Source organism: Heliangelus exortis, chromosome 3 (assembly GCF_036169615.1).
Source record: "Heliangelus exortis chromosome 3, bHelExo1.hap1, whole genome shotgun sequence".
Taxonomy (NCBI): Eukaryota; Metazoa; Chordata; class Aves; order Apodiformes; family Trochilidae; genus Heliangelus; species Heliangelus exortis.
In genome coordinates this window covers 24237610-24255250 of record NC_092424.1, presented here as the reverse complement: position 1 = coordinate 24255250, position 17641 = coordinate 24237610, and the positions used below count along the sequence as shown (strand labels likewise).

The window sequence follows — 17641 nt, the reverse complement described above, 5'->3', positions numbered from 1 at the left end:
CCAACTATTTGAATGCCTTGAAATGTCTATAGTATTTAAATGTGAAGACGCTTAAAGATGCACAGAGAAATTATATGCACACAGACATGGAAATGCAGATGCTGCTCAGTAATGCCTCTTGACTGGTACGCGCATTCATGACAATTTTTTCCTTCCCCTCTCTGATTCCATTACCACTGTTTTGTATAGACTCTTTATGGTAGGATTTTTCACTGTATGTTTTGATAAGTTAGCACAGATGTGTGTTTGCATGCATGTTCTTATTCTATATCCCCTGATAAAAATCAGTAAACTGATGCCTGGTTTGCTTTTTTCTTTCCCCTACTACTATTTTTCTTCATTTCTACAGAAAAGCTTGAGAAAATGAAATTATGCTCAGCCCCAGTTTATTTGCTGCTGTAATCTCTTTCTCATCTTTTTTTTCCCTTCTCCAAACTGATCGGTAACTGTGAAACCCAAGTTCAAGAATGTAGCTGGAATTCCAGGCCCCAGTCTGGTGGAGGTGACACTTTCAGTACCCAGGGGAAGCAGCCAACTGCTTTGTTTATCAACATGTAAAGTGCAGCACTGTATTTCTGGTTCTCCAAGAGAGCAGCACAGGCAGGGAAGAGAGCAGCTTGCTTGGATGAAAGATAGTTGATAGAAAGGTAGTGATGATGAATTAAAGGAGAGGGAAAGTTATTTGGGGGTGCAGAGGAGGGTGGAGGACAAGCCAACAAGGTAGCAGAAACTATGTGAACATGAAAAGGAGAGCTTGCAGGAAGACAGACCATGAGAGAAGGAGAGACCATTATGTTTCAGCAACTGAATATAAATACATAATCTTAGGAGATGATGAACCTAAGTAGAAAACAAGCTAACCTGTGCTTTGGTAAGTTTCAAAATGGATTAGCTGTCATATTTTAAGGAGCCTGTATTACAGGGGACTTAATACAGAAAAGAAACCTTATCAAATTACTCATGTATACGGATCCATTATGGGTGGTTTTAATTAAGGAAACAGATATGCATGAAAAGATTTACAGGAATTTTAGCATAAAAATATTGAAAAATAGGAATTGTGGAATAAATCTATAAGCAGACTCTAATATATTCAATATACAATATATTGAATTGAATATATACAATATACAATATATTTGTATTGTCATGTATATTTTTATCAATATATTTGTCATTACATGTACATATGTAAGTCAGTCTTGTAAGTTCTGACTTGATTCCAAAATCCACATCAAATTATCAAATTGTCAAAGAGGACATACTCGTACTGTAAAATGAGCAAATGCCTCTTATTTTAAAATTTGATAAAACCTGATTTTTGTTTCTGATGTTTCTACAGAGTACTTGGATTTTACTCTTCAGCGCTTTTTAATTCACTGCTCACAAGCGAATTTACATCTTAATTACAGAGTTCACATGTAACAATATAGACAGCATAATGCTACTGGTAATTAAGTTTTGACTACCTGCTTTTATACAGTAGTCGGAGTTGCAGCTTTGCCGTGTGAATCCCGATTCCTAAACTGGCATGTATTTGTATCAGGTTTGTAGGAAGCAGGCCCAGTCTTCACATAGGTTAAATACACAGCACCGAAACCTCTCTGCTGTAAACATATACTAACAGGTCTATTGAACTTAAATGTTTTAGAACTGGTTTAATGTATTTATTTGGTAAAATGCTGTGAAACATATTTGAAAATGGCATTTGAGTTCCCACTTGTGAATGGTACGAATGCATTCTGAGGGCGTGCACTGATCTGTTTTGATCTAAAAGATTGCCATTTGCATCGCGTTAGGGCTCCACTCACAAAAGATTTTGTAAGAGCTGACCGGAATCATAAAAAAATACGGTCTTTCCTGTTTTGTTTTTTTTTTTTTTTTCTTGGCAGAAATAGCCTGTATCAGTTTTGACTGGTAAGGGCAGAAACACTTTGAACTTGGAAAATAAGTATGGAGTCTTAGTTGAAATATTAAGTAAAAACTACAGCTTTGTGAGAAGAAAAAAAGCACCCCCAGTTCATTACTGATCCTTTAAAAAATGGGTTGTGTGCGTGCGTTTTAGTGCAAGGTGTCTGTAATTTGAGTTCGGTTGTTTCCTTGGAACAAGCTTAATCAGGGACCTTTCCTCACGGCAGAGACGAGTTCACCTCTGAGCTGGCTTTAAGCAGTGGTTTGCTTTGGTGATGTTTATACAGGCGTACATGCAGGGCTATGTGCTTATTTCCCTTTTAGTTCGCTAAAATTTACTCTACAAAACCCCAAATCCCCAAACACAGTGGAGGTCGACGCACAGTCCCGGATTTACTGATGCAGACCTCCGGCAGTGCAGTTCTTACCGGGTTAAGATGAAGCAGGCTGAGTTAGTCCACTAATCCCTCCACAGTTACAGAAGAAACTGATCAGTTCTGGAGTTTTTATTTTCTCTTTACTGCACCCAAATTTATACATCTGATTATCTAACTGTTAAGATGTAGCTAACCTGTACATGAACACACATACCTGTATGCCCTCCCAGTTCCACCCGTGCTGTTAAGGCAGGCATCTGAGTGCCATTGTTAGGAATGCCATTTTTTAGAAAGGACAAAAAGGAAATTTTAAATTTTAAATGTGTAATTGTATATTTATGTGCACTTTTATATAAGTAACATATTTATATACCTCTATTACAAACAACAAAATCCTCGCCCTGCCCCCCCCACTACCCCCCCTGCCCCCCAAGCAACTTGGATGACAATGAAAAGTTGAGTTACCCAGAAGCTTCGGCAGGCTGCACTCGGTGTTATTATTATTTATTTTTTCCCCCGGCGCCGAGCATTTCCAAAGGTTAGGGACGCGGCCGTCAGGCGAGCACGCCCAGAGCCGAGTCCGGCCGGCCGCAGCCCCGGCCGCCACAGCGAAAACGCCACCATCGGTAACGGCAGCGTAAACTTCATCGTCTACCTTTGCGCGCCGTCCTTCAGGGTGCCTGCCGAGGTACCTGCCGAACTGCGCCGGGAAGTTGGAGCCAGCTTCCCCCGCGGCCGGGAGGGGAGCAGGAGAGCCCAGCCCCGGCCGGCCAGCGGCCGGCAGCGCGGACATGTCTGCTGCTCTGCCCCAACCGCCGCCGCCGCCTCAGGCCGCTCCCCCGACCCCACCCCTCTACCTGCCGCGCGCCGGGCCGCCCCGGCGCTCCTGGCGCCTGATTGGTCGCCTCCCCACCAATCCGCCGTCCCTCCGGGACTGGGGGACTGCATATGTAAAGCCCTACTTCATATTCATGAGCTCCGAGCGGGGCTTTAAGTCCTTGATTAGGCGCGCGGGCGAGCTTTTGGTCCCCACCGGCCGCGCCTGCCGCCGCCGCCTCGCCCGCAGAGCCACGCGTGCCAAGTGTGCGGCGTTCGGCCGCGGAAACTTTGATTTACCGCGGGGGCGCACGAAGAATGGTCGCCGGGCGCACATGGATTCGGTAGAACTTTGCCTGCCGGAGCCGCTCTCCCTGCACTACGAGGAAGAGTAGGTACCGCTCCCCGCCCCCACCCCACCACCACCACCGCCGCCGCCGCCTGCCCCAAAACATGCCAGGCGCCTAGACGCCGCTGCAGGTAACGCTGTGCCGGGGCCGCGGGCGTCAGCCGTCGCGGCCGTGTTGGGCCCGGCCCGGGGCACTGCGCGGCGGCTGCGCACGGGGGGGAAGGGAGGGGACGGGCGGGAGGCGCCCGGCAACGGGGCGCTCCGCGCCGAGGAGGAGCGGTGGTGTCGGCGGGCGAGCGCCCGTCCCCGCTGCCTGCCCCAGCGCTGGCAGGCTGACAGGTGCGCCGGCTCCTCCGTCAGCGCCGGCTGTGAGGCGGCGGCGGGAGGGAGGGAGGGAGCCCGCGCGCCGCCGGGGCGGTGGTTGGGAGCGGCCGAGCGTCCCCCTGCCCTGAGGTAACGGCCGAGCTGCCGGGGGGAGCCGCTCCCCACGGGCAGCGGGAGCGACGGGGGGGGGCATTTTGTACTTTTGCAGGGATCCGCGCTTCACGGCGTGGCCCTGCGCTCTGAATCTTCCTTACAAAAGGTAGCAAAATACTTTTTAACGAGCCGCAGTTCTTGGCTGGCACTTCGTAGCTACCTGGAGGAGTGTCTACGGCGAAAAGCCGGGCGCCCAAACCAAATTAGGCAGTCTGGGGCTGACGACTGGCTTCCTGAACTTAATTTCAGACCACAGACGGGATTAAATATTAGTATATCACGGGAGCTGTCACCGATTCATTTTTCTTTATGTCGAGCCACTTACGTAGCTGTGCCTTCGCATTACGCTGAGGGTGACAGTAACACCGAAGAAAAAACCCAAGCTAAGAGCCAGCATCACCTTAGACGCAGTCGGTGGAAAGGCTGTCTTGAGAGGTGACAGTGTATTATAGGTAGCTGCCCACTAGCTGTCCTTACTGTCTGCATATTGCATTACTATTTGTAATTAAGCCAGAAATGAAAAGTGAATTGCTGTGATCGCATATTGGTGGAATAATATGGGAAGTAACAAATAACCTGGCTTGCAGGAAGGCAATTTGGGAAAGGGAGGCAGGGAAACCCGCTGTAATGTTCTGGGATAAATAAAATAAACTGAGGTCGGATGTCTTCTCAGATCTGGTTTATAGGTCAGTGCACTGAGACCTGCTACATAGTATAAGATAGCTTCATAAATGTAAGAAATGCATTTTCCACAGCTCTTACTAACGGTGGCACGTTTTTTTTTTTTAATGAAATACAGAAAAAGGTGGTAAGTTTTGTGGGGTTTTTTTGGTGGATACTCTGCCCCCTTTCCAGCCCCCCCCCCCAAAGGAGCTTTCTTGATTTTACCTTCTTATAAGCTAATTTGAATGATTAGTTTAGATAAGCCTCTTAGAGTAGGTGCATTTAAATGAAATCGGGACACATGTCTTTTTGGCTCTGGTGCAGGATTCAAAATAATTTTTTCTTGCTCTTTGGCTCAATTAAAAGTCATAATAATCCCAGTATTTTGCCCGAGCATAGGGTTTGAGGCATGTGTGGTTGAGTGGACGCAGAGAAATAACGCTCAGAAACATATCTGCTTTTCTATCTCAGTAAGCCCCAGAGTTTTACATGTTATTGGTACTCACAGTAATGGTATTTTGACTTATTTTGTCACATGTGCATGCACATGCAAGTATAAGGACACATGCAAAAAAATACATCAGGTTCTGCAACTCTCATGTTATGGATGAGTGCAGAGAGGATTTGAGCTAAAAATTGTTTGAACATTTTGGGAGTGCACAGACATCTGTCTGACCATCACTAGGTATGCTTTGATTTTAAGGCAGAGCATGTTAAAGAATGCAGTAACTTTAAGCCAGCTGTAACCTTGGCTTTTTGCTTTTTAAGCAATAACAGTAATAATTACTAATAGTTAATAAGCTAACTGATGCAATAAATATATCTGCTTATTTTGACATATGTGTCAGTTTAATCATTCTAAATGAATCAGTGCATTCACAACGTGAAATCTCTTTCAACCTCTGATTAAAATGTAACGTTGACTAAAGGATTATAGAGCGGACTTAATTTTACTGACTGCTTTAACAGTTGTCACAGCTGTTGGAAGAAGGAAAGGCAATTGAAACACTCCAAAAAAGGAGGGGGGGGAAAGAGAGAGGGAATGAGACTATTAAATTTAAACGTGGTCTCCAAATGCCAAACATAGAAAACTCAGGAGATTCGTAACTCCAGAAAGCTTCTGTATACTGTGTATGTTTGCCCTTTGTGGATCACTGTCTTGCATTAATTTGAACCCTCAGCAGTTTCCCTACTTTCCCCATTTAACAATGTACAACGACATTTAAATGTGAAACAAATTCAACTGTTACAGCTTGCATAGATTTTTACCTTACAGTGCTATACACAAAAAACACGTATCACTAGAAACAAAGGTTGTGTAGAATTGCTGTAAAAGTGCACTATAGGCATCACATCTTGTAAGTAATTCAGGGCAAGGACAGTCAGTATACGCAGTTTGTATCTTTCTGACTGTTCTCGTAGTGTAATGTGGGAATGGTCCAAGGAGTTTACCCTTTGAGTCTGTCTGGGTAATGTTTGTGTACGGATGAATACAAGCATGTGTATGCTTACTTGCATCAGCATTTAAATATATTTGTGTGTCTGAGGTGATTCTATGCTAAGCAGAAAATAGTTTGTCAGTTTCACTCGTCTTTAAAATATTTTGGCATAGCTTCTGATTCTCCAAAAATTTATTCTAGAAGTGCCTTTCATTTGGAAAGGGATGAAGTGGGTGGACTGAAAAATGCTTCTTTGTGAAGTAGGAAGCAGCACTTGATTCCACTCCACAGTTTCTCCAGCCTGTGGAGACCTTTGACTTCATGCATTTGTCCTATTAGATAGCTTGTTAGGGTTTTTACTAAAAAATAAAGCCCAAAGTTAATAATAATTCCTAAGTCTCCAGGCCTCCTTGCACATACTCAGTGAGTAAGGTGGCAGGCAGCTCTGTGTTGTGAAGCCAGCCCCCAAGTGTGGGTGAGTGAAAAGACTCTGCCTGTGTGCTCCCCTTGGGCAGCAGGCAGGCCTTGGTCCGTTTTTCCTTCTCTCTGTTCAGTCATAGGTCTCTGCTTTTTTGGTTTTGATAGACTGTTGACAAGTTCTGTAATCCTGTAGAAAGCATAAAGAGTTTGTGCTGAAATGCCTGTCTGACAGCTTTTCATTTACTGGGGCTTGCCCCTCTTTTTAGTGATGGTTGCTCATTTTAATGTGTTTATGATTGTGCTCTTTTATTTACTAAGCCTGGTGCATACAGCGGTAATTAACCCGTGTTATTAGCAAAGCCCTTGTGGATATCCATTAATTCTCTTGAATGCCCGATCATTTTTTCTGTACTTTCCCCCCCTCCCCCCCCCCCGTTTTTTTCCTAAGGCACACTGTCCTTTTCTGAGCAGTCCTTAAGCTTTAACACATCCTACAAATTCCTTTTTAAACAGAGGCAGGTAAAAGGGCACCATCCCCATAGTTCCATAATAAAGAATAACTATTGTGTTAACAAACTGTTTTCAAAGATGCTAATGGGAAGCAAAACAACTGCGAGAATCTTTAGGGAACAATTTGTTTAATTATTATTTTTCAAAACACATGCTGAATGATAAGAAAAGAGATAAGAATTTCCTTAGCCTTTCTTTTGTGTTTTTTTTTTTTTTTTTTCCTGTGTCGCTGCATTAGCTGTTAAGAATGTTTTAGCATTCATATTTTAATCAGATTTCAACTTAGTTAATAGCACTTTGGGCATTTAAAAACATTGAGCCAGCAGAAAAATACTTGTGCTTGCACTGCTGAGAAAGGATAAGGGCCGCCTCATTAGCCAACCCTACTTTTGCAATTAATTTCAAATACATGGTGCTATTCATCAAATACAGAAGGTAACTTGTCTATGATAATATTTAACAGTACTTGAAGCCTACTTTTGCTCAGAGTATGAAAGTATGATACATCTGTTCTCACAGGTATGCTGGTCCATATGCTATGCTGCTATTTCTGTATGTTACAGAGAGAAATTATGATAAAAAATTATTGTATAAAAATATTAATTATTTATAAGTAACATGATTATTCAATTTATGGAATGTTTTTTAGGACTGACCCTTGACCTGCGGGGAGGTTGCTTGCACCTCTGTGGAAGTGTAAGCAGAAGTAAAAAAAAAAACCACCGCTTATTTGAACCTTTCAAGGAAGTATTATGTTCTTGTTTATGATAAGTAAAGTGCATAGGATAGGTAAGAAAGGAAAAAAAGAAAAAAAGAGAGGAAATCTTGCTCCTATTGAAGCTTAGAGTAGACTCTGCTTATAAGATAAGCTTTGCTATGAATTATTCTTACCAAATTCTTGGAGGGAAGAAACAATAAAATGTTGATCCGTTACAAGTGCATATGAGCCTCACACTACCAAGCTCTCTAGAGGAAATCTGTGATTATGCCAGGCCAGTTTGTTCAGTTTTTATTTCTTTTATATCCACTGGCCTTGTATTAAATTGTCATTGTCCTAAAGCACATGAGAGAAATGAATTGCGTTTCTTGACATGCTCTGACAGTGAAATATTTAGCCTTTCTGTCTCCAATCATACTCATATGTATGTTCCATAGTGCAGGGATGACACCAACAGTCGCTGCAGCTTGACATCCCACTCATTGCACGTTATTTTACGTTTTGAGTATCCTCCTTTAGCTTTAAGTTAGGTAATCAAATGTGCATACAGTGCATCTATAGAAGCATGTATATGCGTGGTTTTATGTTTTATGTATTTGCATTTTACATGGAAATACTCTGCCTGTGCACAGCAAGTTTTGAGTTCAAATACATATCTATGTATGTGTGCTTCAGATATATAGGATATTCCTTTTTCAATCTGTCCACTGTCTATTATTGTATGTACGCACACAAATGTGTATACCTTAAGTATATGCAGAGCTATTTAACTCCTCTCTGTGCAGTTGCTTATCAGAAACCTGCTGCATTTATGTGGTTATTTTTTTCTTATCCATGAGAAGAGATCATTTGCACCTGATTTTATATCAGGTTCTTCATGTAATCTAGCATTTTCTGTAATTGTACTCAGTTTTGTTTTTAAAAAAAAGCTCTATATTTTTTTTAAAATTTCCTCTTCAAAATAATTTACACGGCTAATATTCATTCTTATTCCTGTAAGTTTTGGCTCTCGATGAAATGTGTTTTTTCAGCTATATGTGTACTTGCTTATGTTTACATCTAAAGAATATAATAATTTTTAGGGGGTGAGAAGCCTTCTGCATAGGTTTGTTAGTATAAATCATGGTGTTCTGAGACAATAATATAAAATAAACATTCCATTATAACTGTCTTTAGTAATCATAAAAAAATATTACTTTTTTTGTTGTTGTTGTTCAAATTTGCTTGTCCAGAAGAAAAAATACTGTAAACCATTAAAGAAAAATATTAAACTGAATTATATATTGCTATTTCAGACAGTATTTCTTAATTGTTATTTTTATAGGATTTGGTTTGGCCTTTGCAGTAGCACTTTGGAGAGTAACTTCAATAGGTACGGTAGAACGTTGCCTTTCGACATGTATGTCTTGTGAGACAATTTATGTATTTGCTATGTTACAAAAGCCTTAAATCTCTTGGGTTTGTTTACATAATGCTTGCAATGTTTTTCAATTAATTTCTGCTTTCTTCCAACAAAGAATCTCTTTGCTATTCTTACTTATTGCACGTCTACACTAAAGGAATGTCTAAGTTGTAATTATTTTCCCCCTTTAAGGAACATAGCTTTTTTTAAAGAAGAGCATCATTTCCCATTTCTTCTAAAATTGATGTATTTTTTTTTCTTCTTCAGATTCTTTGACTTGCTGTGAAAAAATCTCCCATTAATATCCCAATGAAAGTTTAGATTCCTATAGGTACCTTTACAGAGTGTAAAACAAGCATTTGCTGTTTATCTTTACAGCTGAAAGTCTGACTCTTATACTGTTCTGAATTTGTATGGAATATAGATGGAATTATTTGATTTAGATAAAAATAATTTACAAGGCAAAACAAAAAAAAATCCATTAGAAATATAAATTTCATATTTTTTCATAATACAGAGAACATTAAGCATGATGCTGCAGAAGGGCCTCCATATACTGCAAGAAGTTAGTATATTGGGATGTATGAAATAGAGGTTCTTTTTCCTCTGTCTAATAAAGCCATTATAATATCCCTGTACATAATTGTATTTATTTATAAGATAACCTCCTAACAAATGATGAGTTACCTCTGTGCATGAGGGTAGTCCAAATATACCCTTTTATTATATACTGAAAATTCTATTCTCATTCTTTGAGTGGAGCCTCTTTGCATATTTGATCTGCAATCTTTATGTGGGAGGGTAGATTCTTTTAAAGCATTGTATTCTGAAACCAAACTTCTAAGATAAAGTGATTTAAGGTTTTCTTAGGTTATTACTCTGTAGGTTAGCATGGCTGTCTCTTTCTCCTCTCTATCTTTTCATGTTGCTTTAAGTGAAAAAAAACCCTGCACATCTCCTTTTCACCATTTGGATTCGAACTACATACCATATGTAATGTGTTTTGGCAGCACTTACCTAGCCAAAGAAAACAAATTAATATTAGCCATGCTGAGGGGTGTCAGAAGTATCACAGATGTGTCGATTTAGCTTTGCTCCATCACACACTCTTTCCTTAAACAACTGGTCAAGCTGTCGCTAACTGTAGTGTTGGCTGCAGTGAGATTCTAATAGGTGTGATCAGAGATTGATGGCTTTGGCAAGTTAGAATGAGAAGATGTGGAGTTGCTGTTGCTAGTTTTGAACGGCCTCAAAAAAAAAAATTAAAAAGGTTGTTTTTTTTTTTTAAAGTACAAATACAAATAAAAAATTATAAGCTGACATCACCTCTCCCAAGCTAGCTAAACATTAAAAAATTTGAAGTCCTGTATATGTAGAGATCCTGGTAAGCATAATGAAGTCTATCTAAAATGTAGTACTAACTTGTTCCTGAGCATTTCTGAAATCCCTTCCCATATAAAGGTGCCAGGATGAGCGGGGAGAGGAAGAGGTGGCTTGTTTTATTCTGACCATCCTTATCTGTGATATTGCTCTTCATTTCCTCTCTCCTTTCTATATCTAGGTTTGTTTCTAGAGCTATTTTTGGAGGAAACACTTTTAAAAATCTTATATATGTATGTTTTTTAAGGAAATAAGTAACAGGAAAATCTAATAGAGAACAATAGTTAACAAATGAAATCCTTTATCTACTCTTGGCTGTGCCCCTAGTTTAGCCAGCTACTGACAGTTTGTGTAATTCTCGATGTTGAAAATGACACAAAGTATCAAGCATTTGCCCCTGTATTCTTAATTTGCTTAATTTAAAAAAAAAAATATTTTATTTATTCCCCCCCATCCCTGTCTTTACATTGGCTGATAGATTTTGGTTCCTGTCCTTTTGGTGGATGAATGGCAGTGTACCTTTTCTGTTTAAGTTGGTATTTTCTTGCTTAGATTGACTGTGATCTGCTTGGTTGACAATATTATTAATACTAAAATAGTTTTCAGAGGAATTAATTTCAGAAGGTCTGTGAGGTTTTTATTAGCACAATTATTATATTCTTTTGTTTTTTAAAAAATGAGAAAAAAAAAAAGTAGTAAAAATAAATGCTATCACTTGTGTGTCATCTTAAAACCAGATGGATTTAGGATAGGTTTTTGAATGCAAATGCACATAGATTGCTAAGAAAATAATCTTCCAGAGAATGGCAAAATTCTTTCAGCAAACAGTGTTGTGGGTTGTTGTTTTTTTTTTCTGTTTTGTTTTGTTTAGTTCCCACCATTGTAGTTTAATGTTCCATGAACGCATGATTTCTTCTACTAAATTATATTCACTTTTCCAGCAGTGAAAGAATTCCCTGGCACCGTTCTGATAGCAGTCAGTGGTGGGACAGATCAGATGCTTTGAAGTGGCATGAAATGCTATGTCTTTAACCAGCCGTTCCCTTGAGCGTTTAAAAGGGTGAGAATCGGATTCCCCCAAACTGCATAAAGCTGACGGGCACGCCATCGCTCCTCTAGCCGGAGCTGACTGGGCCCAGTTGGTGCTGGATGAGATTTCAAGAGCCGAGCTGCCACCGTCGGTGGCTGACGTTAGTATGAGTGACACCTGTCCCATCAATCACCAGGCTGTGGTGTCACAGATGGAGAAACAACAATCGGCTGAATTACCCGGCACTGCACAGTTGGCTTAATGCAGCTCATTGTTCTCCTACAAATCTGGAGGATGGGTCTGCGCGTTCTGCGCCGGGAGGCCCGGCAGAAGCACGGGATGGGCTCAGGTGGTGGCACGTGCCTGCCCTTTGCTGCTCCATCAGAGGCTGTCGGGGTGGGGGTGGCGGCCAGGAACGCTTCACGCCGGGACTGAAGCTTAAGCTTCTAAAGAAGGCTACTGTAATTAATCAAGAGCTGAAACTCAGGGTTTCTTCCGGCGTTCCAGAACTTTTCATTTAGCTAGCCGAAAGCGCCCAGCGCCCGGCTGGGTTAATGTTTAACTCTTTAAACGCTCTTTTAATGTAGCTCTTATTCCGAGAAGAATCCGGGGAGATTCTACACAGGTTTCCTGTGGCTGTGCAGTAAGCACAAGGTTAAGAGCCGTGGCACTTCCAAAGTAGTAGATCTTCTCTTATTCCTTAGGAGTTACCACTTAAAATTCAGTATCTGAGACCCTGAATGAAAAGCAGAGTTGCTGCGAGGCTTCTTTGAAGGAAAATGTCAGGGTTTTTTTTTTTTTGTTTGTTTTGTGATGTCTTTAAAACCAGGTGAAGGTTGGATTATGAGAATTTACAGTTTTTCGAGACAAAACCAGTAGAGGCATTTTCCTTTCCTTTTCCCGCTCCTTGCAAATTGGAGGCAGTTCGTAGAGAACAGGAGAATAAAATAAATTAAAAATCAAATAATTTCTTTTTTTCTGCTTTTAGGCCCTGTGTCAATGTATGCTTTGAATGCATTTGAATCCTACTGCTTTTTCCTAGTATCCATGCTTTTTTCCTAGTAGCATCAGGTAAAATACCTGTGAAATACTGAGAAAAGAGATCATTCTTACTTGCAAAAGAATTTTTTTCTTTTGTTTTGTTTTTGGTTGGTTTGTTTGTTTGTTTGAATCCCCTCTTCCCACTTCCCCTTTGTGTTAAGTACTGTAGAGTGGATGTATTTTTGTTGTAAGCTAATTCACTGCTGGTGTTTTTGTTACTGCTAATGTCAGGCAGAAAACCTGTAGCTTGCCAGAAACAGGCTACAATATATTGGAGACACAGCTGATGTTTGATTGTGTGTAAATACAGTTAGTTAGTTGGGTTTATCTGATAGCCTGGCAGAAAGAGAGAGGAGCAGTACAAACTGTTTTCAGTAACTGTGCTGTTCATACACCTGATAAGATTGAGAGTGCTTTGGAACTACTGATATGCTTTGAATAAGAAAAGAATAATCACATCCACTGGCACCGGCTTATCGGGAATGAAGTAAAATGCCAGCGCTTTTACATTAGCAAAAGTAAATGTTTTAGACATTTTGGGCCTTTTTTCCATTTAAATTAAATAGCAGGGTGCTTTTGAGTGTGCTGTAATGAATGGAAGGATTTATTACTTTGACAAAATTACAGGTGAATATGTTGAGAGAGGAATCCTCAGCAGCAATAACAGCTCTTTTGATAAGTGGCTATGTCTATTCATGTCTTTGGTACAGAAATTCAGTAATTTTATTCTCCCTTGCTCTGTGAAGTGCAGTGGCTAACTTACAACGTGCATTTTGTTATATCCTGGCAACACATTTGAAACTTGGCATATAGTACAACAGTTCATAAAATAATGCTTGATCATTTACTGTCTTCAGTTGCTGTGTATTTTTGTGTTTGCAAATGAATATATCTCAGAGTCTTTGCTGAGAAGGCAAGGTATGATTCATCATTAATTTAGCCTAGCAGGCATGAAGCATGCTCAGATGCACCATTATCTTGTCAGAGTTCACCAATTCTATTTTTTTGGTGTACAATTAAAAAAAAAATATTTCCAGGTTCTTTTTCTTTTACATGCGTACAATTAATTTTGGTATGTTCAATTTTGATGAATGATAATGCAAGAGCAGATTTGATTGATTTTGGATTATTATTGATTACTATCAGTGAGATCACTGTGACACTCTGAAATCAATGGTATGTGATTAAACCAAGGCACCTCTGTGCCATTCACTAGGCAGAAGTTGGGAATTTAGGACCTGAATGTCCACGATCCATAAATTGAGAAAATGTTCAGATTTAAATAGCCCTTTGTTTGGCATTTACTCACCAAAATATGTTTCTTGGGAAAGTTAGTTTTCCCAAGTGCAGGCTTTCAATAAAAGAAAGGTCATTGATTTAAGGTTTATTAAATTTTAGCTTAAAAACAACTAGCTCCATTTGGGTGTAAAATAATTTAAGTACTTACTGCAGGCAACCTTCATGCTTTAGAGCTGTTGCTCAAAGGTTTCATTCTTCTATGAAGATGTCAACTGTAAATATAAAAATGCATCACTGAAAATGTAATGGTTTAAAGATTCTAACTGAAATAAAAATTCCTGCCTGGGGAAAGCACTATAATCAAAATAAAGTAGTCTTAACTTTTTTTCTGTGGAGGCTCTACTTAAAAAGAGTGCTTGAAGGCAGCAGGTAGAGAGGTTGGTAGGGAATGTCAATTTTAAAAAATTTATTTATTCATTCATTTATTCTCCCTCAGATGATGATAGTCTAGTTTTGGGATCTGCGATACACTGCAGCCACTCATAGTAGACAATATACAAGCTGTTGCAACTTCTGAAATGTGCTATCCTGGCATTTAAGTCAGCTTTATAATCTGGCAAAAAAAGACACCTGGCAATATTAAATTCCACCTTTCGAAGCTGTATTATTTCTGAAAGCTTTTTACGTCTTTTATATCTTTTTAGCATATATTAAATTTCTTAGTGCCAGTGGCCTGGATGTACACTTGATCTATGACTGGGACACCTGGCCCCCTTTTTTTTTTTTTTTTATTTTTTCTTTTTTTTTTTTTATTTTTTTTTTTTTCTTCTTTTTTTCTTCTTTTTTTCTTTTTTTTTTTTTATTTTTTAAATAATGTGTGATACTTGTGCATTAGGTAATGCTGGAAGAGGAACACTGCAGATGAAGATGCTTGACAAAATTACTGGGTTTTTTTGTGCCATTGTTAGGTAAGTTATCAGAGGTTTTCCAAGGTATGAAGGACAGCCTGCTGCCAAGCTCCTGCATCTATCTTAAGAAATCTTTTGCTTTTCCTGGTACTGGCCTGGTTCAAAACTAAATGGAAAAAATGCCATTCATTTTAGTAGATTTTGCATCAGTCTCTGTAATTGACTTTTAAAATGAATGATTTGGTAATATTTTAAAAGAAATCAATGGAGAAATGGAGCCTTTGTCCAAGGATTTGCTGCCAGGATGTGACATTTGCACCAGTATTGAGTTGCCTGAGGGAGTGTCACCAGGAAATACTAAGATTACCCCATAATGTTTTCTGTGTGAGCTTCAAAGCAGTGTTGGCATCATGCCAGTGTCTTCAGTCTTGTGTTGACTAAACAAGAGGTAGAAATCCTTCAGTTGAAGATGGGAAGACAAACTGAGACTGACCCCTTTTTTCCCTGGTTTTACAAAAGAATTGCATGAGACATTGAAATGCTGAATTGACCTAAAACTGATGGATCTTGGTTTGTTTTTACTCTGATGGATTTTGGGTGAAAAGACATTTCCTACACAGAATACATATGTCTGCTTGATGCATATTAACTCCCTATACAGGCAGAAATGCCTTTGTGTTCCTATGCAGAATTAAAAAGTCACAAAGGGTAGTTATGGTCATTCAGCATGTCTTCAAGCAACATTTTATTAATGAAAAGGTTCATATAATGTTTAAGACATACGGGAATTTGGCTCTTGGACAGAAAACATTTTCCTGCTCTTTCTTCTGTAGAAAGAAGTAGGCCAAGATGGCTTAACAGGTTAACAGACACATAGAGACTTTGCTCTTCAGATATTGTGATGCTGCTTTATATTATTCTAGTCATATAAAGAGTACCTTAAAGTAAGTGTGAAAGAAGTTATGTCCTGCCCTCCATTTTAGAGGCTTTTCTAGTGCAAAATTTTAATGCAGATAACAGTATCTGCATCTGAGTCCCTGAGTTGGTAAGATTGCATGTGATTTCTATCTCTGATCTCAAGTTCAAGTAGATGTCTTCACCAAGCAATGGGTTTCTGTTGTAATTGATTTCCTTTCCTTGATTTGCTTATTCTCTCTGGATATGAGTAGCATATAATTCCAGACTTATTAGTCACATATCACCTTTTTTTCACTGGTAAAGCATTCAGTCTTCTGTACAAATGAAGCCATACATTCATGTTACTTCTGGGATCAGTGGGAAGATCTGACTTCAATGGCTTTTTTAAGCTTTTTTTTTAAAAAAAAGGAAGTGAAGATCAGCATTGTGATTAATAAAACCCCAATGTTTTCTAGAGCAGTAACATTTGAATTTCATGTGAAAATATATTAAAGGAAACTTCTAGGAAAACAGGCAAAAGTCTGGTTCTGTACATGTTAACAGAAGGGTGCTTTATTAACATTCAGTACTACTGTTAAAGCAAAGCCTATTATTTTCTTAGGCGCAAAGGTAAAGGTGAGTTACACAGCATGTATTTGTAAAAGTTCAAAGATATTTGACTCTGAAATTTGCTATTTGGAGAAGAACTAGAGAAACTGGACAAGGGGACTAAACATAAGCACGTGAGTCTAAAACTCATGTTCTGAAAAGTGGGGAATAGTAGAGTAAGGAAGGTGAGGCATGCATGTCAGTTCTTCCCTCTTACAATTCCTGCTTAGCAGGTGAGGCTTTGTTTCCACTTTAGTGATTAGGTTTTTGTTGAAGCTGGTGAGGATTGTCTCAGAGCAGCACAAACCACAACCCATCAGCAGGCTGCTAGTCAGCAGCAGGTGTGAACAACATAAAACAGGATTAACGCTGAACCAGAGTGTGCACTAAAAACAGAACCCCTGCCTTGGTTTTACAAGGCCAGTAAGATAGAAGCACGCTTGTCGTGTTTACTAAACAGTGTTCAGTGGACTATGTAAATGGCTCTGTTCAGCTGCAGAGAAATAAGCGCAAGAATTATTATGTTTTTGAGATTTTTAAAGACACTTTTTCTTTCTTTAAGAGCAGACTTCTGTTAGTATAAAACAAGAGGCATAGAGGCAAGTGTCAGGGTTTTCAAAGTTACTGCTTTAGTTTTTGCAGCAGACGGAATGGAGGATAACAGGTCAGCATTCAGTGTGTAATTTTTTTGGTTGGGTAGATGGTACAGTATTCTTGAAATTACGCTTTATGATTTACATTTTAATGTCTGCTTAGTTCTTCTGTAAACAGTTCCTTCACAAAGCTTTTCCATTCATTTGCATATTTGGGAGATTTTAAAGCCATGTGTTTATTATATGTGTTACATTCAGCATCAAAAGCTGTCCTCAGACTCTGTGGTAAAAGTAAGGGGGTTAAATTTGCAGTGGAAGCAGAATTTACTAATTGTTACGTATTAGGATAAATCACTCTGATTGTCCTCCTTCTATCAGTGTATTATTACCTGACCAGAGAAATTTTCATGATTTAGTTTAGGATGTGTTGACTGTTACATATATTTTCATAAATATAGTGTGTAATATTACTTAATGTGAACATTTCTTGCTTGCTTTCTTTCGAAAAGAGGTAAGTATCTATCAGGCTGCATTTATACAATATGAAGTTTGATTTGGAAAAAAACCAGAAAAACTAACAAACAAAATAGAAGCCCAAAGAGCCAATGGCAGCCCCACCAAAACCACAGTACACAAAAAAATACAACTAATTTTCTCCACATGGTTAGAATTTTCAGAATTCTTATGCCCTTAACCCTAAGAAAACTCATCAGATTTTCTGTTTGCAGAACTCTTATGAAAATAGGACCCTTTTCAAAATCACCTTCATGGTGTGTATCAAGTCCAGTTTAAGTATAATTATGTCTTCTTTCTTATGATGCTCTTGTGGGATTGGGATTGTCATTTACTTTCTTTACAGAAT

At 39.3% G+C, this 17641-nt stretch overlaps 1 protein-coding gene across 29 annotated transcripts in view; it reads left to right on the top strand.

Moving 5' to 3' along the window:
• Window positions 1-17641, top strand: part of ESRRG (estrogen related receptor gamma) — a 404999-nt gene that overhangs the window by 241074 nt on the left and 146284 nt on the right. For 2 of the 29 annotated variants that reach the window (XM_071739644.1, XM_071739645.1), the window contains exon 4: window positions 9005-9052. The exons of 26 other annotated variants lie outside the window; for them this stretch is intronic. In XM_071739644.1, the coding sequence (XP_071595745.1) occupies window positions 9005-9052 (48 nt within the window). Of the gene's footprint in view, window positions 1-3302; window positions 3496-9004; window positions 9053-17641 lie in introns of those variants that run through there. One more of the 29 variants, XM_071739642.1, reaches the window with a different exon arrangement.